Source organism: Onychomys torridus, chromosome 8 (genome assembly GCF_903995425.1).
Source record: "Onychomys torridus chromosome 8, mOncTor1.1, whole genome shotgun sequence".
In the NCBI taxonomy this organism is placed as follows: domain Eukaryota; kingdom Metazoa; phylum Chordata; class Mammalia; order Rodentia; family Cricetidae; genus Onychomys; species Onychomys torridus.
The window spans coordinates 64,776,030-64,803,535 of record NC_050450.1 but is presented as its reverse complement, the minus strand read 5'-3'; the positions used below and the strand labels follow the sequence as shown (position 1 = coordinate 64,803,535).

The window sequence follows — 27,506 nt, the reverse complement described above, 5'->3', positions numbered from 1 at the left end:
TCTGGTAAATACATGCTGGGAAACGACGCTGCGTTTGCAGGCCACCTCCCTTCTGAGTCTGTCCCCACAAGTGTGATAGCCTCAGCTAAGACATGGTCTCCTCACTCCCTAGCATATCTTGTTATGATATTTTCATCTTGGCTTGTGCCCCAGAGGTGACAAAACCCTGCCCTGCAGGCCTTTGCTAAACCTAGGCTAGGCAGGGTACCCTGGCCCAGGGCCGGGGGTGACCAGTTGCTGGAGGCTCAATTCACTTGGGGAGGTAGGGAAACGACCAACTTCCTGTCGTTTCCCACTCAACTTCCTGTCCCAGAACCACAATCTTAGAGAAAACCTCGTTCCCATAGACCACAATTCCTGTCTCCTCTCTGGATGGTGCAGTCAAAGGAACCCCAGGACAGAGAAAAGGTCTGGGTTTTGTCTGTCTCCTGCTACTTTGAAGGTGTATCACCCAAGACCTGTCACCCCCTCTGAGTTCATTTATTCATCTGTAAATAGAAGATACTGAGAATATCTTCCCATGCGACCTGACAGCTGTCATAAGCCTGCCATGAGGTGTGGTTAAGGGCCAGAATGCCACGGAATCCGTAGTGTCCATATGGGTGCAGACCTTAGCTGGTGTGAGGAACCTGTGATAGAAGCAGAGGTGAGGTGAAGTGACCATCATTACTGTCTCAGTGAGGGTTTCTGTGGCTGAGAAGAGACACTATGGCCACAGCACTCACAGAAAGGAAAACATTTTATTGGGTTTGTCTTGTAGTTTCAGAGCTTTAGTCCATTGTTGGCATGCCGGGAAGCATGGCAGCATGCAGACAGACATGGTACCAGAGAGGGGCTGAGAGTTCTACATCTGGATTGGCAGGCAGCCGGGAGAGACTGCCACACTGGGTGTGGCTTGAGCATCTGAGACCTCAAAGCCCACCCCAATGGCACACGTCCTCCAATAAGGCCACACCTCCTAATAGTGCCACTCCCTGTGATCCTCTGGGGACCGTTTTCTTTCAAACCACCACAGTTAGCGCTGTCTTCTCTTGCATTCTCTTCCTCCCATCAGCTACTTTGAGAGACAAGGTTGAGCCTCTCACCTAGGTTGCTTCATTTAAAGTCCATGATGTCTCTGCAAGATACATACCCTGCTTTCATTTTATAGTTGGGGAAACTGAAACTCAGGGCGTTGACATAATTTGCCGGAGACTAGTGTATCCAATGGGACCAGGGCTCCATTTCAACTTGGGGTCTTGTGAAGCTTAAGCCTGAGTAGTGCTGCCAGGCCCCTCCATCACCCTTCTGGGTGAAGCTCTTTTTTTGTTTTGTTTTGTTTTGTTGGTTTGTTTTGTTTTTTCCAGACAGAGTTTCTCTGTGTAGCTTTGAGCTTTTCCTGGATCTCACTCTGTAGACCAGGCTGGCCTCGAACTCACAGAGATCTGCCTGCCTCTGCTTCTAGAGTGCCAAGATGAAAGGCGTGTGCTGCTGCCACCAACCGCCCCGCTCACTCTGGGTGAAGCTCTTAACAGCCCAGCTGGCCCCCTACTGCTGGGGATATGTACAGATCTTGGGGCTTACATCTGCCATTGTAGATAAGGAGCATCATTCTTGGCCACCCCTTTGTGGACTCCCTAGGTCTCCCTTGCAAACTCCCAGGCACCTCTGGGTTCCTGGTTGGTATTTGGGATTGAATTGTGTAGTTCTGGAAGTGGGAGGAGGAGTGGGGATCAACTAGGCAGAATCTCCCGTCTCTCTCAGGTTGGGGCTTGGGATTTGGGCCTGAGAGGGTCATCCCTAAGCGAACAGAGGCCATGTGGAAAGATGGTGCCTCTGGAGCCTGAATTCCTCTGTGTTCCTCATCTGGGGGTGGTGGAGACTCAGTGGATCTTGTGTCTCAGCTGCAGAGAGGACGTTGTTAACTGTCCCCTCCTGTGCATTGACGCTGTTCTTTGCTGTTTCCACTCCCAGCTGCTGATGGAGCTCCTGTTCCATGACATAACCTGGGGCTCTGGTGCTTGTGTCTTGTCCAAGCTGGGAAGGAGGCAAATAAAGTACTTAGCTGTGATACTGTCCACTCACTAGTGGACTCCACTCATCCTCTCCAGGCCAGGCCTCCCTCTCACACTCCATAATAGCTTCCTTGGTGTCTTCCCTGATGGACTGCACCTGACTGGCCTGGCCACCCCTATGGCTCCCATACCTCCTGCTAGCCTGCTGGGACCACAGTTCATGAATGTATTTCTTACCTGCAAGCGAGGCTAGTCCCAAAGTCATATTTATTCCATAAAGGTATGCTCATCTACAGGTGTTCAAGGCTAGTCCCAAAGTCATAGTTATTCCATAAAGGTATGCTCATCTACAGGTGCTCAGGGCTAGTCCCAAAGTCATAGTTATTCCATAAAGGTATGCTCATCTACAGGTGCTCAAGGCACTGCAGGTAGGAGAACAGTTCTCTGCCTGTTCTGGTGTCTGATGAAAATAATGATTCCAGCAGATGTCAAATTGCCCAAGAAACAAGTGTGGTAACAGGCACCAAGAGTGTCCTCAAGCGTGATATGGTAGCCCATTTCTGTAGCTAGCACTGAGGACACTGAAGCAGGAGGATTTCTGAGTTTGAGGCCAGCTTGGACTCATAGTGAGTTCTAGGCTTGCCTAGACTAAATAAGGAGATGGTGTCTTAAAAAGACACTGAGCTACTGGGGTCCGAGGCTCTGCCTCTCTTCTTTGTGTTCTCCCAGGGGCTCAGAAGGGTCCCAGAGAACCCAGCAGACTCTCAGTCTCTACTATACTATTTTCTGTTGTTAGTGAGTTTCTCCACTGGTAAGTACTAGCAAGGCCAGAGCAGTTTTCTGCCCTTCCCAGAGAGGATGCCCTCACTCACCTGCCCAGGAGTCATGTGCCGGTGTGGTAGGTGGTCCACACAACCCTCACCCACTGCCTGAATGGCAGGAAGAAGTAGAGGGAGACGACACACACCTAGTACTCCATAGTACTCTCGGGACAGCTCTGGTCTTCTGCACTGGCTTGGAGGGTGGGCCTTACTCCTGTCCCATCACAGATGTGGGCCCCAGGTGCACGGTGCTATGTAATGTAGGGTATGACAGGGCACTGGAACCGCTGTCCTCTGCCCCTCCCCAGACACGAGCCTTTAGTATGCTTTGCCTCTTTTGAGGCAGTCTCATCCTAAAGTCCAGGCTGGTCTTGAATTTGCAGTCATCCTGCCTGGGCCTCTTGCATGCTGGGAGTACAGGCTTGAGCCACTGTGCTTGTCTGAATTTTACCTCGTGCCATGTGACACTGGATAGTTTAACAAGCATCATTACCCTCTACTGTAAATGGGGCATAAATAATCATTTATTTATCATTCCTGCTTCTGCAGGAACCAAGTAACAGTTGTGATGAGGTGAACTGCTGTGCTACACAGTGAACTGTCCTGGGGGCTGGTTGAATTTGAATCCATCTAGGATGTAAATACCACTTTGTTTTGGGCTTCTGCCTCTGGAGTGCTGGGATTACAGACCTGTGCCACGTACAGACCTGATGTTTGAAAAAAGTAAACGTATTACTCCACTAAAATGAATGAAAACTATATGTCTTGTGTTACTTTGGAAGACAGAAAGAGTAATTACTGTGAAATATGATTTGAATTCAGTGGCCGGGTGGTGGTGGCACACACCACTTTAATCCCAGCATTTGAGAGGCAGATGCAGGCAGATCTCTGTGAGTTCAAGGCCAGCCTGGTCTACAGAGCGAGTTTCAGGACAGCCAGGACTACATAGAGAAACCCTGTCTCTAAAAACAAACAAAAAAGATTTGAGTTCAGCTGTTAACTGTCTAGCAAGCCAGTCATGGCAGAGTAAATGCCTGTAATTTTAGCATTTAGGGGGTTGAGGCAGGGGGATTGCAAGTTCTAGGTTGGTCTGGGCTTCTTAGTAAGACCCTGTCTCGGGGGTTGGGTGGGATGGGGTGAGGAGGATAAGAAACAGCTGTCTAGCATTTGGACAGGTAATGAGCTTCCTGTTCTTGGAAGGATCCCAGAAGAGGCTGGTGACTGAGGCAGAGAAGAGATCCCTCCCTTTTGGAGTGCTTTTTGCATAAGGATAGCACTCATTGATTGAGTTCTATAGGAACTATTGTCCTAACCTGAGCCCTCTTTTTATCTGATTCTTGGGAGACCCCAGGGCTGTGTATATATGCTAAGCAGGTGGTCTATCACCAAGCCACATCCCAGGCTCCCAGATTCCCCCTATACGAAGGCCATCCATGCAACATCTGTAAGAAATGCACAGTATCCACAAGCCGGGTGGTGGTAATGCACACCTTTAATCCCAGCACATGGGAAGCAGAGGCAGAGGCAGGTGGATTTCTATGAGTTTGAGGCCAGCCTGGTCTACAGAGCAAGTTCCAGTATAGCCAAGGCTACACAGAGAAACCCTGTCCTGAAAAGCAGAAACAAAAAACAAACAAAAAAGAAAAAAGAAAGAAAGAAATGTACAATATTCCCAAAAGAAAGTCATGTGACCTTAGGTGGGCTCTTAGGGATGGAGTCATGGAGGAGGTAGAGGTAAGGAAGCTGTACAACCACCGAGTGTGGAAAAGTCCCTAGAGGGTTGAGAAACAGAATGGTCTGGTGTGGGTGAGTTATTGGGTCCCAGGAAGAGGTTGGAGGTGAGTCTCTGGTGGGCCTCCTCCCCACCACACTCCCACCCCATGTTCCTCCCACACACACCCGCCAAAGGAAGAAGGGGAGAATTGTGTTGTAAGTGCTTAGCACGGTTCAGATGCTGCCCTGTGTGCACCAGGTCTCCTGGCAGCCCTAGAGATGGTGCAGTAACGATCCCATCCTGTGGAGTCAGACACACTACCTGTGCACAGCAAGGCTGTTCCCATTTTATAGATGAGGAAACCAAGGCACATTTAAATGCTTTGCCCTGTGTTACAGAACTGGCAAGAGGCAAAAACTAGAATTCAAATCCAGAATCCAATGGAGTTTATTCTCTTTCCCTCCCTCCCTCCCTCCCTCCCTCCCTCCCTCCCTCCCTCCCTCTTTATCTCTGTCTCTCTGTCTCTGTCTCTCTGTCTCTGTCTCTCTCTCTCTATACACACACACACACACACACACACACACACACACACACACACACACACGCGCGCGCGCGCGCGCGCATGCCACCATGTATGTGGTCAGAGAACAGCTTTGGGTGTTAGTCTTTGCCTTCTGTCTTGTTGAAAAGCAAATCTCTTTTACTGTTTTCTGTTGTGTATGACAAGCTTAGTCTGTAAGCTTCTGGAGACTTCCATCTTAGCCTCACATTCCCTGTAACAGGAACATGCTGGGATTACAGGTAATTGCACTATCAGGTGATCAGGTTATGTAGCAAGCACTTACTTCACTGAGACATCTCCTGAGTGTTTATTAAACACTTTTATTATTAAGTATGTGTGTGTGTGTGTGTGTGTGTGTGTGTGTGTGTGTGTTTTCATGAATTTTAGTGCACCACAAGTGTGCAGGAGCTCATAGAAGCCAAAAGAGAGTGTTGGATACCTTGGAGTTGGGGTTACAGACAGTTGTAAGCCACCATGGGAGTGCTGGGAACTGAACCCAGGTCCTCTAGGAGAGCAGTAAGCTCTCTTAACCATTGAGCCATCTCTCTAGCCCCGATTTTGTTCCTTTGTTTTACCATATAATCAGCAATGGCTTATACCCAATAGCTTTATGCTATTGAATTCTATATGAGTTTTGTTTGGAGACAGTATCACACTGTAGCCCAGGTTAGCCTTGAACCTTTGGCAGTTCTTCTGTCTCTGTCTCCCTGGAACTTGACAACCGTGATGCCAGACTCATCGAGATCTTTTGAGTGTTGTCTGCTGTGATGGAAAGGGAAGGCAGAGGAAGGAGCAAGGGTGTGAGAGGTGAGAGTCTGGCTCTTTCTCTGTGGCTCTAGTGACTCTGCCTGCATTGGCACTGCCCCAGGGGCCTGCCAAGCTCCCCAGCCTGGTGGTGGGGCTTGAGCTTCTGCCAGGTGAGTTGGATGAAGATCTTCAGGCCAAGGAAACTGCATCTGGCGAAGGCCTGGAGGTGGGAATGTGCCTAGCCCTTTTGTGAGTTATTGCCCCAGTGAGATGGGTTGAGTCATCAGTGAGGAGCCAATGGGTCCGCTGCCCTTGTTTGGTCTGACTTAGTGGTTTCCTGTTGAGCACAGAGTGAGCAGTGTTTGAGAATGAGTGATGTGATGTCAGAGGAGCAGTGTTTGAGGATGAGTGATGTGATGTCAGATGCACCAGAGAATGGTCATGCGACTGGCCTGGAATCCTTCCCCACCTTCCCTGTGGCTAGGATGGTGAAATCCAAAGCCCTCCACCCTGTCAGATTTGCTCACTTGATTCTTTGCTGGCCTCTGACGCTTCACCACCACCTCCCACTTGGAATTTATCTCCACAAGACTACCCTGACTCTCTCCGTCTCCATCAGTGTGGCCTGCCCATTTGTTGTTAGTTTACTGTGTTCTGAGGCCTGACGGTAAGGACTTGTGTGTGAAGGAAGCATTCTACTACTGAGCTTGTTTCTTTGAGACAGAGTCTCTCTGTGTAGCCCAGTTTGGTTTTGAACTTGTAACCCTTTTGTCTTAGACTCCTAAGTGCTAGAATTTCAAGTGTATATTGCCATGCTCAGCTAGGGCTGGGTTTTCATGTCACCTCCTTCAGGGAGTCTCCCATGGCCTCTCATTTATTACATTAGATGTACCTGTGTGCACCCTTCCAATTCATTCTAAATTCCCGCCATAGCACTATATGTGTGTGTGTGGGGGGGGGCGGGGGGACACAGTTATACAGCCTTGAGAATGCCAAGCTCTCACTCTGTGACTGAGCTACACCCCAGCCCCCACATTTCTTTTTATAACTTTATTTTCTCTGATTACATACTCAAAATTCTCAGTGATCAGAAATACATCATCTAGTACATGAACGCTCACATCCTACAGAGCACTATTGAGAGTTTATTTAATTCTCTTTGGTTTTTCCCATATGGAGACAATGAGATCACACTATTGGTAGGTAGCTTGTTACTTTACTTGGTGAAAACTTTGTATACCTAGAATTAAGATCTACTGCATTCCTTTTGTGGTATTTCATTCTATGGATATACCAGAATTCATTTAACACCCCCCCCCACCCTCCCCCACCCCACCCCACCCCCCCCCCCCACCCCACCGCCGCTTGCTTGCTTGCTTGCTTTCTTTTCTTCTTCTTTTTTTAAGGTGGGATTTAGGGGGGTGGGGCAATGCTGGGGATCGAACCCAGAGCCTTGCCACTGAGTTACAGTTCTAATCCTAATCAAGCCACTTTTTGTGCATTGGTTTGGGATTGGGGTGTGTGTGTGTGTGTGTGTGTGTGTGTGTGTGTGTTTCTGTCTGTGTCTGGCCACTGTATAGCTCCGGCAGGCCTGGAACTCGAAATCTTCCTGCCTTGGCCTTAGTGCCAGAATTCCTGGTGTGCCACCAACCAGATCCCACTGCACGCTGTCAGACGTTCGGCTTCTTAGCAGTCTGCCGCCTTCTCACTCCGCGGAACACTTTTGTACATACATCTTTGTGTCCTTCTAGCGGTGTTCTTTTCAATTCCCTAGAGTGGACTGCTGAGTCAGAGGGTGTGAACATTCAGAATCACAAGAGCCATTTCCACGGCACCCTTTCTGCAGCTGTACCTCAACAACAGAACTAAAATGTGCCCCTCCCCAGTCAGTCCTGCCTTTCCTTTGGCACAGCCTTGGGAGTCAGTCACATGACCAATCTGCTCCTGAGACCATCAGCTCCACAAAGGGCAGTGTTCCCCATTTGCCACTACATTCTGAATGTGAGCACAGTGCCTGGTATACAGTAGGCAGTTCATAAGTGCTTGCTGACTGAGTTAATAAGGGAGTAAGGATGGAGATTTGAATGTGAGGAAATCCCTCCGTGTGTGTGTGTGTGTGTGTGTGTGTGTGTGTGTGTGTGTGTGTGAGAGAGAGAGAGAGAGAGAGACAGAGAGAGAGAGAGAGAGAGAGAGACAGAGAGACAGAGAGAGACAGGCAAGCAGACAGACAGACAACCCACTGCAGGCTTTGAGATGTGGACCTAGCGGGTGTCAACGGTCTTGACCGATACCTATTGCCATAGGAAGTTTGGTATAAGGGATGTGTGGGGTTGTAGGTACAGAGCCACACGGTGACAGCCCACTGATGGAAGTGGCGAGGCCAGAAGGGGAAGCTGGGGGTAGGGGAGAGGGGGTGCTTACTGGTGTGGATTTGAGGAGCTGAGGGGGGTTGCTGCTTTGACTTCAGGTGAGGAGATCCCTGCCTGTGCAGGTCTCAGATCTAGAGGTGACAGTGCAGGAGAGGGAGATGAGATCAGTTCTCTGAAGGTTGGGAGCATAGAGCTGCGGGATAGGACCGTGAGCCTTGACCTCATGTGTACAGGAGGCAGGAGGAACGATGGAACTAAACCCACGGTGTGGCCCCAGAGGCCTGAGGACTTGGAGAACATCAGAGGACAAGGGTCATATTGGCTGTTTCTCTGGAGAGGAGGGTCTGGAGCAGTCAAAGCAGAGAGGAAACCTAGGTCTGGGGCCTTCTTGCACATCTGAGAGGGAGTGGGAGGGAGCACCCTGGGGATTTGTGAGTCACTTCCCCTCCAGAGGGAGGACGGAGGGCCTGTGAGTGGAGCCTCTGTGTCCACTGAAGGGGACATTCTTGTTACTCACTGGAATTTCCAACCAGTTGGAATGGGTGGGGTAGTCTAAGCCTTGGATGTTTGGGGAGCAGTTCTGTGAGGTTCAAGGGTTTAGGGAAGAAGTGGGTACTGAGTACTATGAGTAGGAGTGTGGGGAAGTTAAGGTACCCTAAAATTAGACGGCTTCAGGGTACCTCAAGTTTTCTTGGGTTGGCAGTAGGGACACAGAAAGACCCTATTGTGCTGACTGCTGGTCTGACCCATTTGGGCACTGCATGCTGTGCACGTAGAGCCCACGGGGTAGAAGACAGAAGAACCTGTAGCGCAGGGGCACTGAGCTGGCACACTTGTGCCCTAGGGAATGCCAAGCCTGGCTGTTCCCAGACCATGGGAACAGCCTCACCCGTCCAAACCAAATGAGGAATTGTGGCTCGAAAGAGCCCTTCAGATGTGTCTTGGCTATTTATAACTCAGCCAGAGCAAAACTGGACTGAGAGAAAGTAATGGATGACGGGTAGGAGATGTCTTTGCAGGACCCTGGTGGGACAGACTCGGACTGGCCCAGGCGCTAGAGATCCCATCACACCTCCTCAGTGTGTTTCGGTTTGGGTGACAGGATGGAGCCTGCATCTGGTGAGGGCAGGTTTTCTACTATTGACTGAATGGCAAGGGCCTCCCCCAGACTTAGGAGTTCCAGGAAATCTGTTAAGGAGTGGGATGAGAAACCACTCATTCCCTTTTATACCCACCCCCCCCCCCTGGCCTTCTACATGTGCTTCTCAGCCAAGGTGCCCAATGGAGTAGAGAGGAATTGACAAGGTGGGCCCCAGCTGAGACAGTTTGCCTTCCTTTGGAAATGGCCTCAACTGTTTGACTCTGCCCTGTGGCTGTATGTTTGTGGCTGTATGGTTGCCGCTTGTGTTGTGTATGAAAGGCTGGTCATAAAAGGCACATGAGGTTTTGATGGACAGATTCAGACAGGGCACCACCTGGTTGGTGGCACCTGTTCCACAGATTGACAGAGATAAAGTGGTGGGTTGGTATCTGAAGCTGAATTTTATCCCAAGCTGCCAGATTTTCTAAGAGGCGATGGGACAGAAGGACACTTAAGAGGAAACTCCTCCCATATAACCACAGTTGCTAACAACCAGTTGCTAGAATAAAGGCAGTGTGGCCATCCTTAAACCTAGCTCAGAGCAGAGATGTGGTTTACAGTGTGCTGTGCTTTTTTAAAAATGTAAATTACTTGCTTTCATTTTTAAAGTCAGAAGATTTTATATAAGCATCCATGTTTTCCCTTATGTGCAGTGCCACAGGCTGAGACAGAGGCAGGCAGATCTCTCTCTGAGTTCTACGCCAGCCTGATCTACATAGCTGCTTCCAGGATGGCCAGGGCCACACAGAAAGACTTCCTCTCAAAAACAACTGTAGGGAGCTGTAGAGATGGCTCAGTGGTTACAAGCACTTGCGATTCTTGCAGAAGACCTAAGTTCAGTTCCTTCACCTGCATTTATCACTACTGTTCCAGGGGATCCGAACTGGATCTGAGGTCTTCTGACCACTGCAAGCATGAGACACACAATTGGTACGCACACACTCACTCACACCCACACCCACACCCACACAGGCAGCCAAAACAATCATACATGCACAGTAAAATTAAAACAACAACAACAACAACAACAACAAAAATAAAAGTCTAGCTTGGCTGCATACAGAGATCCTGTCTCAAAACAAAACTAAAACCATAAAGAATACAGACTTTGCAAGCTTGAGCCTGTGTTGCCCGCCTTTGGGGAACATTAATTAGCTGGAGCCGTGGTTTCTTCAGCTGCTTTCGGCCCTCTGTGGCTCGGTGCTTGCCTTACCTGAACTTTGAGTGAGTGCTAGAGATGTGCCACAGTTGCCTTGGATGTTGAGTTGTGAGTTCCTGCAGCTGGCCCTAGACTCCTCCCCCCGTGGGTGTGTCTCTTAGGGTCAGGACTGACTGGGTTGTGAGCCTCACCCTCTGCGTGAATTTGGTTTCTGGAATATGGAAGACACTGAGGGAAGCACTCTGGTAGCGGGGAGGGTGGATAATGCCACCTGTCCTAGAGTGTGTGCCCTGCCTGGCCTTGTAGGGCTGGCTCTCGCCTGTGTGGCACGGAAATTCTCCAAGGAAGTGGCATTGCCAGCAGCACCTGACTGTGAAGTGGCTCTCGGGTGGTCCATGGTGCCTAGTGACACGTGCTTAGGACCCTGTCTGGCCCTGTGCTCGGGTTGAGCATGAAGCAGGCCAGTCCCCTCCTGTACAAATACAAAGCCTTGTTCACTCTACCGTGGTGCATTGGCAACTGCGGTTTCTCACCGGCAGTGGGCCTCCCCGCCTCGAGGGTGCTGTGGAGGCCGAGGTGCGAAGGGGGCTCTGGCTTGTGATGACCCCGTGGGGACGGAGACGGGGTGGATGAAGGGTGGCTTCTGGGGGAAGCCGCTCTCCTGCGGCCCCCCCCCCCTTTGCCCGAGGGCTCCGGCGAGAAGTTGTAAATAAAGCTTGTCTCTGGGAAGCAGACCTCCCCCCGGCGCCCGCCCGGCCTGTCTGCGGCCTCCTCCCTCCCTCCTCCTCTGCTCCAGAAGCCTCCGCCAGCCGCTCGCCCGCCCGGTGACCACAGAGGGAACGAGCAGCTCCACCTCGCAAGTCAAGACGTGCGTTTCCTGTGCATTTGGAGCAATCGGGCCTCCGGGTCCAGAAAGGGCGGGCTCTGTGGGGCCGGCAGCGCGGCGGCGGGGCGCCTGGACGAGCCCGGCAGCGGGCCTGGGGCGAGCGGAGCGGCGCCTGAAGAAGGAAGGGACCGCGGAGGACACTGGCTGCCGCCCCTGCCCTGCGTTCATCCCGCGAGCGGCCGCCGGGAGGCCCCGCTTCCCCTTTCGCAGGGTGGGGACACGCGGGAGGCGGGCCCGGCGCGCAGGACGGCTGGAAAGCGGCAGCAGGAAAAGGTTCATAATGGAGCCTTTCATCGCGAGCCGGTGGCCAGGTGCCAGGACCGACTCCGCGGAGGCCAACATGCTGGTGTAGGCCTGCCCTACGCTCTTCCCCGCCCGCCCGTCCCCTGCCTGCCTCCCTGCTGGGGCGCGCGGCGGCTGCTGCTGCCGCTGCTACTGCCGCCGCCGCTGCTGCTGCTGCTGCTGCTGCGTGGACCCTGCTTCCTGTTTGCCCTCTGCGGCTCTGGCTGCCATGGAAGAGGAAGAGGAGGCAATAGGCTTTTTGGACAAGGTTCTGGAGGATGAAGATGTGTTTCTCCTGGAGGAGTGTGAACTGGGAACCCCGACCAGCCCTGGCTCAGGGTCCCCCTTCTTGGTGGCCGTGAAGGTGGGAATGTGACACGCCCTGGATGCTTGTGGGGAGGGGGCAGGGCTGGCAGCTCTTGACTGATGCTGAAGCCGTGTTTGGAGAGAAATGGCTGATGTGTGCACAAGCCTCATGGCTGAGTGGAAGAGTCTTAACTCAGCATGAGATGGGCTGGTACGTTCCTGCCGGAGGATTGAGGGCTGTGCGCTCTCAGCAGCTGTTCTTGAAGGAGAGGTGGAGTGACTGCTGGCTTTCCCCTCAGTCAGCTGTGTTAGGGGATCTTTTTGGCAGTGACATGAGTCACCCGGTGGCCTGTCACTGATGAGAGTCTGTTGCCCCCAGAGGAGCTGGCTGACTTGAAACTGGTGGGCAATAATTCATTGTTTCCGTGGCAACCAAAGGATAAGGGCATTTGTGAAGTGTGGCCATGGGAGCTGCCCCTTTTCCAAGGAGGAGACTGGCGACTTGATGCGTCTTGACTAATGCAAGTGGCCATTTAGAAAGATCAAGAGTCGGGGGTCACTTGGACTTGCTTGAAGGGAAATAATTGAATCAGCTAGGGAGAGGGGGTGGGAACAGCTGTCAGGTAGGTAAGCATTTTCCCCAGGGTGGACATAGGCAGGCTTGGCCCACCTCCTCTAGGCTTGTAAACCTGCAGCAGAGCTCCTAGAGAGGCCAATCAGGAGGGAAGGGGCTGTGCCAATACTTTGCCTTCTTCTATGTCCTTCCTTTCCCCAGGGGTACAGTCCCCCCCCCCCCCCGAATGCCAGCTCTGGATTGGTCTTTCTTTCACCCACACCTACCTTTAAGAACTCTAGCCAGAGCCTGTTGTTCCTCTCTTCTGTGCCCAGAGGAAGGAAGGGCCTGTGGAGGACTGTAGTAGGGTATGCACACTGCAAAGCCAGCTTCCTAACCACATGGCCCCCGGAGGGTGTGGTGTCCAATGCATTGCCAAGACTAGGTGTCTGAGACTCCCTGAGTCTTCCCTCCATGAGATGATCGCAGCTCTACCCACACTCCGGTGTGGCTCCAAGAAGGAGCTCATGGAGATTAAAAATAGACTGCAGACCCAGCTTAGGTAGGTGGCAGATACGCGGGGTTGGGATGGAGCAGTGACTGCAGCAGGCTTGGGTGGGAGCTGCGATGGGATCCTGGCACCGCATCTCTGTTTGGTAATCTGGTGCTAGTTTAGAGCACCAGAGTAAGTCATGGCCCTTGTTGGACCCACAAGACCTCTGTACTTCGGTTTTGGCCAGCCTTCCCATCAGCCTCTTTATGATCCAAGGAGCATGCTGGAGTTCAGCAGTCATGGGATGGCCAGTTGATAAGGTGCCTGATGAACCTTCCCAGCCTTTCCAGCACGGGCATCAATACCACTCATGCTGCCTCCTAGGCACTTCCTTTCTCTGGGTTGTGGTATATAACTTCATCATGCTCACTGCTCACCATTGCGTGGTACCAGGTATCTATATGCCTGGGACCAGTGAGAATTTTTGGAATGATTGAGAGTTGTCTGGACACACAAAAGCTATGCCTGATTCCTGGCCTTATTTCATCTCAGAGATGGTCTTGGTGGGGTGGCACATGGTTTGTCAACGGGGACCTGGACACATAGCCTGCCTAACATCACCCTTCCTCCCAGGTCCCATGATGCCTGGATAGAGCCCTCCTCTCCCTTCCTCTCCCCTCCCTCCCCCTTCTGGTCCCTCTTCGGTGTTTCTGGAGATAACTTCAGCCTGGGAGCTTCTTGCTCATCTGTAATACCTCTCTGACACTATTTCCCCCCATCAGGCTTGGCCTTGGATAGACCAGGCAGGGCTGCGGAGATGTGGAAATCGAGCCCATCATCAGCTCATTCCACAAGTGCAGTCAGGTTGTAGTCTAGCCTAAGTGCTCAGCCTGGCTCTGTGGAGGTGACAAGGGTGTGATCCTTTCTCACAGAGTCAAGGATCAAGTTCAAGGGGGACAGAAAAGTGAAGTCAGAAAGCGTACAGGCCGTGAGAAGCGTTCTGATCAGAGAATACCAGCATCCAGGTGTGGTGGTGACATCAGGAGACTGAGGCAGGGGGAGCACCATGTTCAAGGCCAACCTGAACTACATAGTGAGTTCCAAGTCAGTATGGGTTATGAGTAGACTCTGTTTCAGAAACAACAAGAAGGTCCCCAGATTCAGAGGAGGAGAGAGAGCACTTCTGATTGAGTCAGGGCTGGACCAGGAACCTGTGTGCACAGGCAAGTGTGCAGGGGACCAAGGGCCGTTCTCAATGGTGCTCTCCTCGTCTTGGCTGCAGATGGTCTTGGCTCACTCCTCCGTGGCGGCTGGTAGGACTCCAAGGCAATTTGCTCTTTGCTATTACTTTGCTCCAGGAGTACTTACCTTAAACAGTAGTTGTGTTGCTGTGCACTTGCCCAAATGCCAGCCCTATAAATCAATCCTGTGTTCGCTGTGATCTCCGAGGTGCTTCATCCTCCTAAGGGGTAGGTGCATAGCTGGCTGGCAGTCTTCTCCAGAGCGGAGGCTGGAGCTTGCTGTGTCTCACACACAACCCAGCTTCCTTGGAGGAGTTAAGGATCTGTAAACTCATAATGTAGATACCGATAGCAACATCCCATCCCATCTGCAAAACGGTGCATACTTTTCCAAAAAGATTTTCACAGGGTTCTATTTAAAGGTAGAGAGGGCTGACGGGTGGGGCCTGGTGGAAGCTGCTATTTTGAGGAACTCATTTGTCAGGAATAAAAAGCCCTTTTGTATTCCATAGTAACTCTTCAGGTGGTCTTCTGTGCTTGAAGAGAATGGGTTGTCTGAAATGCCTGAATTCCTGTTCAGCCACTCAGGTCTCTCTATTCTCTCAGGCTCCAGCAGTCCCCAACTCTCCCTTGGTGTTTCCCGAGGTATGAGCCATATAGGTGGTGACTTGAGGGACAGTTATAGGTGACACCTTGATATATACATCTTCAAGTTAAATATATGGTTTAATGTAGATAAAGAAACATAGGACTAATACATCATTCCTATGATTTGATATAAGGCTTAGGGTAAGACTGTCTCTAAAAAATCAGTACTTAGTAGAGCATGGTAGAGCATGCTTTTAATCCCAGCACTTGGGTGGCAGAGGCAGGAGAATCTCTGTGAATTCAAGGGTCAGCCTGGTCTAACTGGTGAGAACTTGTCTTTTAAAAAAAGGAAAGAAAGACAGAATCAGCACTGGCTGTGTTTAGTGATACATGCCTATAATCCCAGTGCTTGGAAGCTGAGGCCGAGGAGGACAAATTTGAGGCCATATATAAAAGGCTCTGTCTCAAACAGGAAAAAAACCAAAACAGTTGTAAAGAATGGTATTAAGTAACAAGCCAGTGTCTGGACTGTAGTGGTGGGTTATGAGCAACTGAGGTTCTTACACAGGTATGGATTATTGGATCTGCCCAAAGCTTTAGATAGCAGCAAGGCAGACCATGAAGATCTACCACCAGGAGAAGGAGCACTTGGGGAAAGGAGAGACTCCATGTACTGTACTCTCTTAGGTATAACAGCAGCCAGCTGTGTTGAATGTTCTAGCAAACTGGTATGGCCCATGGGCTAAACTCCGCTTTCTGCAAAGTCTAAGGCCCTTGCTGCTCACCTTGTGCCTTTAAAACAGAGCTAGAGCTGGCCCCGCCTGCTCAGCCTTCACTGTTGCCTCGGAAAAGATAAAGGGCTCTGGAAAGATTGTTTCTTGACTTGGCCTAGAACCAAACCTTAGGAGGCTTTATTTAGCCCCTAAACACTGCGGAAGCCCAGGCCAGAGCTGGCCACAGCTTATCAATAGACACTACCGTAGTGACCTGGGAGCCTCAGGATGACAAACTTCCAGCCTAGCAGGCTGTGTACATTGCCGGGGATAGAGGGGTTCACTAGGGCTGCAGTTTGTAAGCCCTGGTTGGAAAGAAAGAGATGACGGCTCTCCTGTGTGGGAATGGCTAGCTCTGTGGCAGAACATTTGCCCAGGGCATTCGGTGAACATAGGCATCTCTGGAAGACATGCCGAGAACAGCCAAACGTCTCTGCAGTTGTGTTACCAGAGCCCAGCCTGTGGTAGTGAAGGAACAAATGAATGCTGAGCCCTGGTATTTTATGAGACAATCACGTCCCCTACAAGGACTGAAGAAACAGTTGTGAATTTACAGTATTTATTTATTTATTTAAAGTTTATTGGGTATGTTGCAAGAGAGCAGAAGCCAGACAATAACTCAAGAAGCAGGTGCAACTATTTCCAGATTGTTCCAAAGCAGAAAGAAATACATAGGATCTCAAGAAAGCGGCCCCTTGCCCAGAGATGGAAGTCTTTATAGGGCTAACTAAGCAACAGGCTTACTGTTAGTAAAATTTACAGAGCTTAATTTCATATCACTAAACTCTCAGTTGTCTACACCCCATCCTAGCTTGAATTTTAGGGGTGTAATCCAGAGTGGGGACTGATTATTACCTTTTAAGAGCCAGTCTTCCAGAGATCTCTTCTCAAAACCAGTCTTAGGGATAGGATTATTAGGTGAGGGTCATGTTAAAATAGACTGTTAGAAGGCCGAGAGGTTTTGCTCCACATCGAGAGAAGGCTTCTTCAGAGCAGGGCCTGCAGATCGCCTGATCTCCAGAGCCTAAGGAGCCCTAAGGAGCTCACCTCTCTACAAATTGTTTACCAGATGCCTGGGTGTCGGGGAACAAGGGAGAAAGGAGGCACAGAGGGGGAGCAGTGATCTGCAGCCTGGAGGGCAAGTGTAGGTCAAGCTGGGAGGCCGCTGTGGATCCGGCTTGAGGCCTGGAGCCCTGCTGCAACCTCTGATCTATACTCCAGGCTGTGTTGGAGGCTGGGCTGTCTCCAAGCAACTGGCCATTTGCACCCTCTGTGCCTCAGGGCCCTCATGGTTACACCTACCAGATTGTGAGATGCCAGTAAAGAGCATGTAGCACAGGTCCTGGTAGTTGGGAAGCCATCAATAAACAACTCTGCACTTCCTTCAAGTGGGGTTTGTCCTGGGTTTCCCACTGCTGCCAAAACAAATTGCCACAAAGGTACGGCTAGAAACAGACCTGATCTTGCATACCTTCTGGAAGCTTTCAAGGAATAAATCCTTTCCCCTACATTCCCTGGCTACAGGTCCCATTCTGTAGCCTAAAAGCCAGCAATTTATCCTTTACCCACCCCCACATCATTGCCACATGCTCTCTTACTTCCCTCTTTTTTTTTTTTCCTTCAAGACAGGGTTTTTCTGTAGCTTTTGGAGGCTGTCCTGGAACTCGCTTTGTAGACCAGGCTGGCCTCGAACTCACGGAGATCCGCCTGCCTCTGCCTCCCGAATGCTGAGATTACAGGCATGCGCCATCACCGCCCAGCTTCTTACTTGCCTCTTATAGGGGACCCTGTGACTGCTAAGGGCCCACTTAGGTAATCCAGGAATCTTCTTATATTTAATCACACCCACCAAGTCCCCGAGTCATCAAAGTTACATAGTCATAGGTTTGAGGGAGCTACTCGTGGACATCTGTGAGAGAACTTCTCAGAGTTGAGGGCCCAGCAGCCTCAGTCCTTTGAACCACTTAGGAAAAAGTGTGAAGAATACTCCTTTGGAAAGCCTTCAGGGACACTGGGGTGGGTTTTCTCTGTGGCTTGATACACTTTTCTGGCTCTCTCTAAGGGTGTGCGTTTGATGCCCCGAAGGGAGCTGTTTAAGACAACAGGTATATAAGTACAAGCTTGGAAAGGGTGCAGGAGAGGGAGGAAATCATCCCAAGGGTGAGTCGGTGCTGGAGGACCTGGGGTGGGTCCCTGCTCTGCCTCTTTACAGTCTCATTTGTTTGTATTGTACGATGGGGAAATACAGAGCCCACTTCAGCGTGGGTGCCTGAGGGCCATAAAGCAGGTGTGGAGAGGAGTTAAAAGGCTTTCTTTGTAAAGGTCCGCTGTGACACTGGATTGAGGATTGTCTTAGGGAAGAAGAATGTAATACAGTTGCTGCAAAGGCCCGAGGGAGATCAGCCCCTAGCCAGGCAGGTAGCCTCAAGGCTGTGCAGGTTTTCGGTGCTGAGGCTGGGGAAAGAGGTGAGACCTCGGCTGTGCTGTGAGGAAGAGGTGTCACTTAGCCAAGGGAAGAGCGCATCAGGCCCCGTGAGGGAGAGCCCAGCTTCTGGGTCTGAGCATGACTAGCTTGTTGGGAAGGCAGACATGGCTAGGCTTTGGCTCTGGAAGAGATGGGGAGATAGGGAAGACCCTGAGGCTGCTGCAGGTATTTAAGTAAGATCTGCCGCAGCCCAGGTCTCAATTTATGTCCTATTTGTTTGTTTGTTTGTTTGTTTGTTTGTTTCATTGTCTTTCTCTCCGACTGGATTATAAACCAGGTGACAGCAGGCACAGGGTTCTGCTCATTTCCTGTTGTAGCCACGGGCTGCCGTGCACTCAGTAACTATTTGTCGAGTGAACAGATAAGTGACCATATCTCTCCTAATTGAATTTGTAGTATTTATGTCAAGTCTTTGACCAGAAGGTGTTCTTGGGAAATGGACCTTACTGCAGTGGGCTGGAGAGAGGGAGAATTCAGAGGCCAGTTAGGAGAACTTAGTGGGAGGAACCAATCCTGGAGATAGCCAGGGATGCTTCCAAACATGGCAGAGGGGAGGGGGGAATACTGAAGAGCAGCCAGGAATAAAGCTTGAGGGTCCTCCATGGTGACAGTTCCATGCTTTTCACTGAAGGTAGATAAGTTTTAACACTTCCTCTGTCCCAGCCACTGTGCTGGTTGGTGGCATCTGGGCTGAACAAGGCATGATCCATCACCACAGGGGAACAGGAATTCAGAGGAAGGGAAATCTAGTGTGGGTCTGTGCCTTACATCATAAGGAATGGCTGAGGTAAGCGTGGGCGGCCACAGCTGACACCTGTTATGGTGCTGAGCCCCTAGGGCAGGAAGACCTCAGCACAAGTGGCCACAAGGCCTGGGCTCCCATACCCATTTCCGTCCCATTCTCCAGCCCTGTCTGAGTTTATATATCACTTCCTCTGGGGGGCCGTGTCTGTCTTTGGCTGTTCCATCGTCGGTAGCCAGGCTCAGCCTTAGTCATGAGAGAGTATCTTTTTCCCCTCTTACCTCTTCAGCCCAGACATAAAGCAGGCCCTTGGTGACCCTCGTCCCCATTAGAAGGTTCCCTAGGTAGAAAATGGTTGAGCGCAGAATTGCTGAGAAGGATGGGAGGAAGCAACACAAGATGGTAGCGGGAATGTGGGTGACCGCTTTTTCTTTGACGTGTTAGTATTTTGCAGACTTTCTGTAATACAGTACCTGGCAGAGCGTGGAGGCTCATGACGGTATCCTTGGCACTTGAGATGTTGAGGCAGGAGTATTGCTGTGGGTTCCAGACCAGCTTGGACTACAGAATGGGATTCTGTGTGAAAACAAACAGCAATAATAATGTTAATCCAAAAAAAAAAAAAAAAATGTTAATCATCTGGTTTTTCTTTTTATCACCTTTGAACATGTTGGTTAAAAGAAGAGGGAAAAATGCAAAGAAGCATCGAGCTTTGACCCCTTTCTCATGAGCTGTTGGCTTTTGGCTTGCTTTCTTGCAGGTGGAGGCAGGGAAGGGCCTGGAGATGAGGAAGCTAGTTCTCTCGGGCTTTCTGGCCAGTGAAGAAATCTACATTAACCAGCTGGAAGCCCTGTTGCTGGTGAGTACCTGCAAGAGGGTGTTGCTCCCTATTAGCCAATGTGATGCTCAAAAACTGCTCTTGGCATTGGAGAGGAAGAAGACCTATACAGGAGAGGCAACAGCTGTCCTGTTCACAGCTGGGCATCAGAGAACTGGGTCAGTCACTGCCACCTCTCCATGACCCCACTCTGAGAGGCAGGAAAAGACACCCAGGTGTGGGAATACTAGCACTCTCCTCAATCGTGATGACTGTGATGTTGGATTATGAATGATACAGTGCTATGTACTGGTGGGCACCTTGTTACCTCCCCAACACTGTGCTCTGGGTAGTGTCTACCAGTCAATCAAGCTGAGACCTCTTTGTCACCCTGGGTCCAAGTCCTTCCCCTTCCCCAGGAAGAGAGACCATTAGCACCATCCTGAAGGCTCTCTGTCGGGAAATGTGAGATGGAAGGTGTCTGTTTTTAAAAGTGCTGTAATGCAGAAGCGTTAGACCAGCCTGAGCTCTCGGTAGTGATGAAGGTGGTGTTGTGTGAGTCAGATTGGGTGGTGACTATTAAAACATTCTCCAGAGATAAAAGCACCACACAGATGCACTTGCCTTTGAGGAAAGTGCTTATTAGATGTGTCTGGGTATTATGCAGAGTGATTGTGCAGTGTGAATTCTTTTCTCTGGGTGTTGTGCAGTCAGATCACATAAAATACTATTAAAAAAAAAACACTGAAGCAGGAGGATCATCATGAGTTTGAAGCCAGCGTGGGCTACATATTGAATTTCAGGCCAGTCCAAAAACTTTGTCTCAAAAAGCTATAAAGACAAAGCAAACAAATAAAAAGTGCTAGAGAATCAGAGGTAACCGTAGATAAGTAAGATAACGTTTATAGACTTGCTATGATATGAGGTGTCTTTCAGTGTCTTGACATTTATTACCCAAGGAATGTAAAGCTGCTTTGCAGGGCACTGTGCAGAGCTTGTCTTAGAGTCTCCCTGGGAGTTTATTGGTAAGCCCAGTGATGATTCCCAAATGGGAGACAATGGCAGATAGGAGTCTGATCTGAATCTAGAGCCAAGACTAGGACATAGCCTTACCCTGCTGTTAACAGCAGGGATAAGTGTATTGTTTACAAACTATGCAACTGGACCCCTTGGTGGGTTGTGAAAGTGTGGAGGCTGGAATCAGCATTTTAAAACAAATGAAAAGAATGTCAGTGTGCATCAGCAGCAGTAAAGGTCAGGTGCTGTCGGGATGTGTGTGCATAGATGTGTGCAGGGACGCTTGGCCTTTTATTGTAATCCTGCTCCTCTTCTCTCCCTGCTCATCTCTTTCTCTCTTTCTTATGTAGTCTTGAACTCACTCTGTAGCTGAGGCTGGCTTTGAACACCTGATCCTTAACCTCCACCTCACAAGTGCTACAGTTACACTTACATTTGGACCCACTACATTATTTCTTAAATGTTTTGTGGATTCCCTGGGTGGTGGTGGGGTAGACCTTTAATCCCAGCACTCAGGAGGCAGAGGCAGGCCCATCTCTGTGAGTTCGAGGCCAGCCTGGTCTACAGAGTGAGTTCCAAGACGGCCAGAGCTATACAGAGAAACCCTTTCTTGAAAAACAAAACAAACAAAAAATGTTTTGTGAATTCAAAAACCACTGCTTTGCCAGATGTGAGAGTGTATGCTTATAATTCCAGAACTCCATAGGCTGAGGCTGGACAGTATGATTTAAATGCCAACCTGAGCTAGACAGATAAGACCATTGCCTTTGGAAAGTTATGCATAAACTCTTTGATCCTCGGTTTTCTTATCTGAAGATTATACAGTTGCCCCCTCCATTCTCTTGAGGATCTGTTCCAAGACCCACAGTGAATGCCTGAAAAACCCTGGATAGTACTGAATCCTAGATACACTATTTTCCTATGAATACAACCCTATAGACAAATTAGGTACAATAAGTTATTAGCATTAATTAATAAAGTTGAATGATGTTAGCAGTATATCATAATAAAAGTCATGTAGCCTCTGCCTTGGAAAGTCCAAACACACACTGGTGTTTTCAGAATGTGGGTAACCACAGCTAACTAACGATAACAAAACAGTTGGCACCTCTCCCACTCTCTGGATTGAGAAGATCAGGTGATCCTTTGGGACCTAGTACGGTGCTGGGTAGTAAAGACAGGAGGCAGACAGACCGGGGTCGCTGGATCCAAAGCTGCATTACTAGTGGACTGCAGGTCTGACAGAGACCGGACTGCCTGGCTGTGAGTCCCACTTCACCCCTTACCTGCACACAGTGAGAAGACTGTGCTTGTGTTTCCATCTGCAGTCTGGGGTCACGAGTAGTACTCTCTACGTGGGACTGCAGTGAAGGTAATGAACTGTATTTGGTTCTTAGAAAAGGGCCTGTGTGTTACCTGGCATGCTTACTATTTCCTACAGAGCTGAGCAAGGAAGGCTCCTGTGCCCTTTTTGGTTTTGTTTTGAGACAGGGTCTTGCTGTGTAGATCAGGCTGACCCCAAACTTGGAACTATCTTCCTGCTTCTGCCTCCTGTGTCTTAGATAACGGTGGGTGTGAAAATTGATGTCTTGCCAGGTGTAGTGGTATGTGCCTGTGAGCCCGGCACTCTAGAGGCTGCAGGAGGCTTTGGGCTCCCCTCCCCCACACACACACCAACAGAGGAGGAGGTACCCCGAGAGGCATGCCTCTTACATTCCAACCTCCCTCATCAGATGTTCTCACCTGGGCAAAGATAGATGGAGGAGCCAGGAGGGCGGCTCCCTGCCACACCTTCCCAACCGCTCCTGCCCCAAAGGCACAACAGTGCTGTGCATTTGCACGCTCGCCAATCCTACCCTGTTCACTCTGGCCACTCTGGAGCCGGAGAGACAGAGAGAAGAGAGGAAGGCCCAGGGAGTGGGTGGGCTGGGCTCTCCCCTGCCTCTGCTCCAGATAAACCTGAACGATAAGGCCTCAGGCCCTCCCTCCTTCACAGATCAGGAGGCCTCCCCTTTCTGCCACTGAGGAGCTCAGTGCTGCTTTTCCTGGGTGGTCTAGCTTAGAGGCAAGAGCGTTCCTTTGGCTTTCTCTCCTCTAACCACAGGTCCCCTTAGCCTTCAGGGAGTGACTTCAAAATGGAAAGTGGCTTGGAAGTGCAAAGTGTCTGTTTCCCCTCAGTACTTCCTGGTATGCAAAGGACCAGGCCTGTGTACCTAAGACTGTACACACAGGCAGACAGAGAACACACAGACAGGAAAGTCACACAACGGCTCTGTTCCCAGCCCCTGGGTGTCGGCTGGAGCCAGGTTTAGTAATCTTCTCGAAGCCACTGTTCCTAACTGATGCGTGTCTGTTACTCGAGGTCTGGGAGCCCTGGGGTTTTTTGTTTGTTTGGTTGGTTGGTTTGGTTTGGTTTTTGTGTATGTGTGTGGAGGAGGGGTAGGGGCTGTAAAAGAAAGAAGAGAAAACTAAATGGATTCTACATGTGTCCTGTACAGGTGTGGACTGTCGCCTACAGTCCATCCCACCTTGGAGCCATGGTTTACCACAGCTAGCTCCATTGCCTTCTCCTCTTAGCCTTTCATTTTGACTGTTTTGGTCCATAGTCCTACGGTATCTCCACCTGTGTGCCAGGCTTACTACTCCTCCCTGAGCTCCAAGAAGCAGCCAAAGCTAGGTTAGTAACTGCGCCTGGCAGGGACCAGGCCTCTGGGGAGGTGGAGGAAGTGGGCAGATTTCTTTCTCCTGTTTTGAAAGGCCACTTGCTGGACGACAGAGTAGACGTGACTGTGTGAGGTCAGAATTGGCCCAGCCCTGTCCTCGGGAGAAGCTCCCAGGGTCCGAGTTGAGGTCACCCAGGGGTTCTCTCTGGGAGTTCTTCTCACAGCCTCCCTCTCCGCCTTGCCATACAGCTGGAGCAGGGAGGAGAGTGAAGGCAGCTGGGGTACTAGCTCCCTGGCCCTCACGGCAGTGTTGAGTCAAAGCTCAGTGAGAGGGGACTGCCCTCTGAGTCCTCCTGGCCCAGAGGCCTGTATGTGAATCTTCAGATAAAAATAACTGACTGAGGACCAGCCAGCCCTTCCCCCTTCCCATGGAGAATGGGGTGAGAACAAACATCCTTCATCTGGTGAGAAAGTCTCAGGCCTCCAGTGCAGGCTGGTCCATGTGACTGGTCCTGGTTAGACGACTTTTCTTCCCCTTTTGTAGATAGTGGGAAGTTCAGGAGGAAGCAGAGCTGTTGGGCCAGTCTTGGTGTAGGAGGTAGCTTCCCTAGCAGCCTGCTTCTGAGAAATCTTAACCTTCCCAGGACTGTTCTCCCACTTCCTTGGCTCCCTCCAAAGTGGGGATCGTGGGGCTGGAGAGATGGCTCAGAGGTTAAGAGCACTGACTGCTCTTCCAGAGGTCCTGAGTTCAATTCCCAGCAACCACAAGGTGGCTCACAACCATCTATAATGAGATCTGATGCCCTCTTCTGGCCTGCAGTCATACATGCTGTGATGTAGTTGAGTGGCTTTGGGGCTCTGTGGCGACTTGTACTTGTCCACTGGGTCTTAGATAGAGATGGAAAGGGCAGCGTGTTATGTCACCTCTGCAGGGGAGTCCCCATGCAGCTCCCCACCTGCTCAGCTCCAGCTTTAGAGGCTTCATTTCTTGTACCTCCTCTGTGAAGCCTTAACCTAGCTGCTGCAGTACAGTCTTGGAACCACTTGGTTGGGATTTACAATCCAGGTTTGGATTATCCTGCCTCACACTGGCCGCTACCAAGTGGCTTGATTTGTTTCAATCCGTTTTTTCAAATAGAGTCTACTGTTCTTAAGGCAGGAGATCAGGGATCATCAGAATGATCTCCCACACACTGGACTTGTGTTACTCCCTCTGCTTACATCCCCCTGCAGAATGCATGGTCAGTTGTGTGGTCAAAGCTGTACGGCCCTCTGCAGGAAGGCCCTCCGTGATCACCCAGCCTGCCTCAGCCCCGCACCTCTCCTTGCCCGCTGCACACAAGCTTGACGGCCTTCAGCCGCTGACTCCCACCAAGCCTGCTTCTGACTCCAGATCAGCCATCAAGGAAATCTTGATGAGTATGAGCCCCTTAGGCCGCCCTGTTTCTATCTCAGAGTAAATGTCCCCTCTTTGGAGAAGCCATCTGACCATCCTGCCTCGGGGGTGGGGGTAGGGTGCTCTCCTTATTTTCTTCATTGCACTCACTGCTGTGTATAATCAGATGCTGGATCATCTCCTTGTGTTTCATTTGTCTCCTCTGCTAGACTGGAAACCCCATGAGGACTGGGATTGTATGTGTTCCAGGCATACCACTGGGTGTTAGGGATTGCCCTTGTGTCCGGCACCTGGTTCAGTTTTCACAATATTGCTTGTCTTCTATATGCCAAACATGTAATAGATACTTCGTTATTTTTTAAAGATTTATTATTTTATATATATATATATATATATATGTGCATGTCTGCCTGAGTTTATGTGCACCACATGCACACACCAGCTAGAGACAAGAAGAGGGCATCAGATCCCCTGGAACTGGAGTTACAAGGTGGTTGCAAGCCATCATGTGGGTGCTGAGGACTGAACCCAGGTCCTCTGCAGGAGCAGGAAGCAATCTTTACCGCTAAGCTATCTGTCCAGGACCTAGATACTTTGTGTAATGTATGACTTAAGATTTGATCTTCCCGTTGGTTCTCTTGAGAAAGTAATACCATGTCGGTCCAACAGGAGTCTGCTAGTGAAGTGATGATACACCCAGAAATGGGGAGTGACTTGCCCACAGCTTTTAAATGGCAGGCTCTGGGCTCCAGGCCACACTGCCTGGCCTGACCCAGCTTGACTCCCATCCTGTTTTCTAGCAAGGACTTGCTAGAAGGTACTGAAGGCTACTTGGTTCTAGTGTCAAGAGGGTCAGTGGGTCTTCTTGGCCCCAGCTTTGTCATGGTATCTGGACTTGGTGGAGGACAAAGAAAGTCAGAAGTCAGATATTGTCTGGGTAGTTGAGACTTCTCTTGTGGACAGATTTGGGCTCAGCCACCATCAGAAGGAAGATGGAGTAGAGTTGGGAGGCTGGCTCCTGTGATCAGCTCAGGCTGGCTGTCATATCACAGAGGGAGCCTGCTTTCCCTCAGGGTGGGTGATGGCATCAGGCCAGCACTGTCAGCAGTTGCCTCACTCACTCTCGGCTAGAGTGCCTCTCTTATTAGACAGCTCATGACGTCATCCTGTGAGAGTCGACAGCCCCAGAAAGCCCAGGCTGGACCCCTATCCTGCCCCCACCGCTCCTGGGTCTGCAGGGAAACACAGGTTCTTGGAGAACCCTTTCCATAGTGCCGTCAGAGAGAAGAATGTTAGCCATACCTAACATAGGCTGCTGTCCCTTGGTCAGGCGTGTCCTCCCTGCCCTGTGAGTGTGCTGCCGGCCCACTGTAGTACAGTGTCTGTTCATCTCTTAAGATTTGAGATGGGGGTTTCCCTTTGTTTTTCAGGCTGTTATCAAACGCTTGTAATTGTGCAATCTTCTGCCTCAGCCTCCTGAGCAGCTGGGACAGCAGACACGCACCATGGTGCTCAGCCTCGTTGTGGGTGATTTAGAAAATACCAAAGGCTCTGTCTGAAGAGAATGCACCCAAGGCCGCATTATCCCAGACAGTGCTGAGAGATGGCCGAGTTACCGAGTCACTGCCCCTTCCACTTGTGGGCCCTGATGATCTCGGTGCAGATAAGCAAGGAGGACAGGCTGCTTTCATTTTCATGTCAGCAGGCATTGAGAAAGAGTCTTGAGACTGACGCCACACTTGGTGGGAAAGATCCTGCTCACTCAGCCATGTCTTCATGTCTGCCACGATTGTGGGAAGTAGGAGGGTGGCATGTTCCCCTGCTTCCCTCTCCCTCTCCCTTACCAAGGGTCTAGAGCTGAGGTAGTGGTGAATCTGAGCCAGTTGTTTGGTTTTGTTGAGACAGGCTCTCGCTGTGTTGCCCAGGCTGGTCTGTGTGCAGTCTTCCTGCCTCAGCCTCTGGAGTGCTACCCTTACAGACCTGGCTTGAGCTGGTCTTGAGTCTCTTCATGGTTTTACCCCCTGAGTACAAGATCTGCCTTCTGTTTCTCAAAAGGAAACAGCTAAGGAGCTGGACTCCAGGCAACACTCCCTTCCACTGAAGCATGACAAAGAAGCTTATGACCGACTAGGGCATGAGGCCATTGTGGAAGAGACTAGGGAACGGTGAACACGTAGGAGCCGGGGGCTAGAGATTGTGAGCTCAGCTGGGGGAAGGGATGTGCTGTGGCTGCCCTGGCAGATTGCTTCTTCCCGTTCCCTCTCTTTGCAAATGGCGTGTTGGGACCTGTGACAGCAGCCCTGAGACAGAAACTGTTTCAGGTGCTCTGCCTTCAGTGGCCTTGTCTAGGCAGGACTTGGGTGTCATTGCATGTTAATTAGTGTCACAGTCTGCCTGGGACCTGCCCACGCTCTGGTTCACTCATCCCTACCTCTGCACTCTGTCCCTCTTCAGCCCATGAAACCCCTGAAGGCCACAGCCACCACTTCCCAGCCCGTGCTCACCATCCAGCAGATCGAGACCATCTTCTACAAGATCCAGGATATTTACGAGATCCACAAGGAGTTCTACGACAACCTCTGCCCCAAGGTGCAGCAGTGGGACAGCCAAGTCACCATGGGCCACCTTTTCCAGAAGCTGGTGAGTTTCCCACGAGGGCATGTCTCCGTAACAGACTGGTGTCATGGTAGATAGAATAGGACCTTGGGAGAGAACGGGTCACTCTAGCCCTCTTGGCCTTCTTGAGGCCTAGGTCGC

The 27,506-nt window shown here is 50.6% G+C and overlaps 1 protein-coding gene across 3 annotated transcripts in view; it reads left to right on the top strand.

Moving 5' to 3' along the window:
- The window catches only part of Abr (ABR activator of RhoGEF and GTPase), a 147,549-nt gene that overhangs the window by 53,805 nt on the left and 66,238 nt on the right, over positions 1–27,506 (top strand). For 2 of the 3 annotated variants that reach the window (XM_036195785.1, XM_036195784.1), the window contains 2 exons: positions 19,617–19,715; positions 27,204–27,389. In XM_036195785.1, coding sequence (XP_036051678.1) covers positions 19,617–19,715; positions 27,204–27,389 — 285 coding nt within the window. Of the gene's footprint in view, positions 1–11,855; positions 12,040–19,616; positions 19,716–27,203; positions 27,390–27,506 lie in introns of those variants that run through there. The other variant, XM_036195786.1, reaches the window with a different exon arrangement.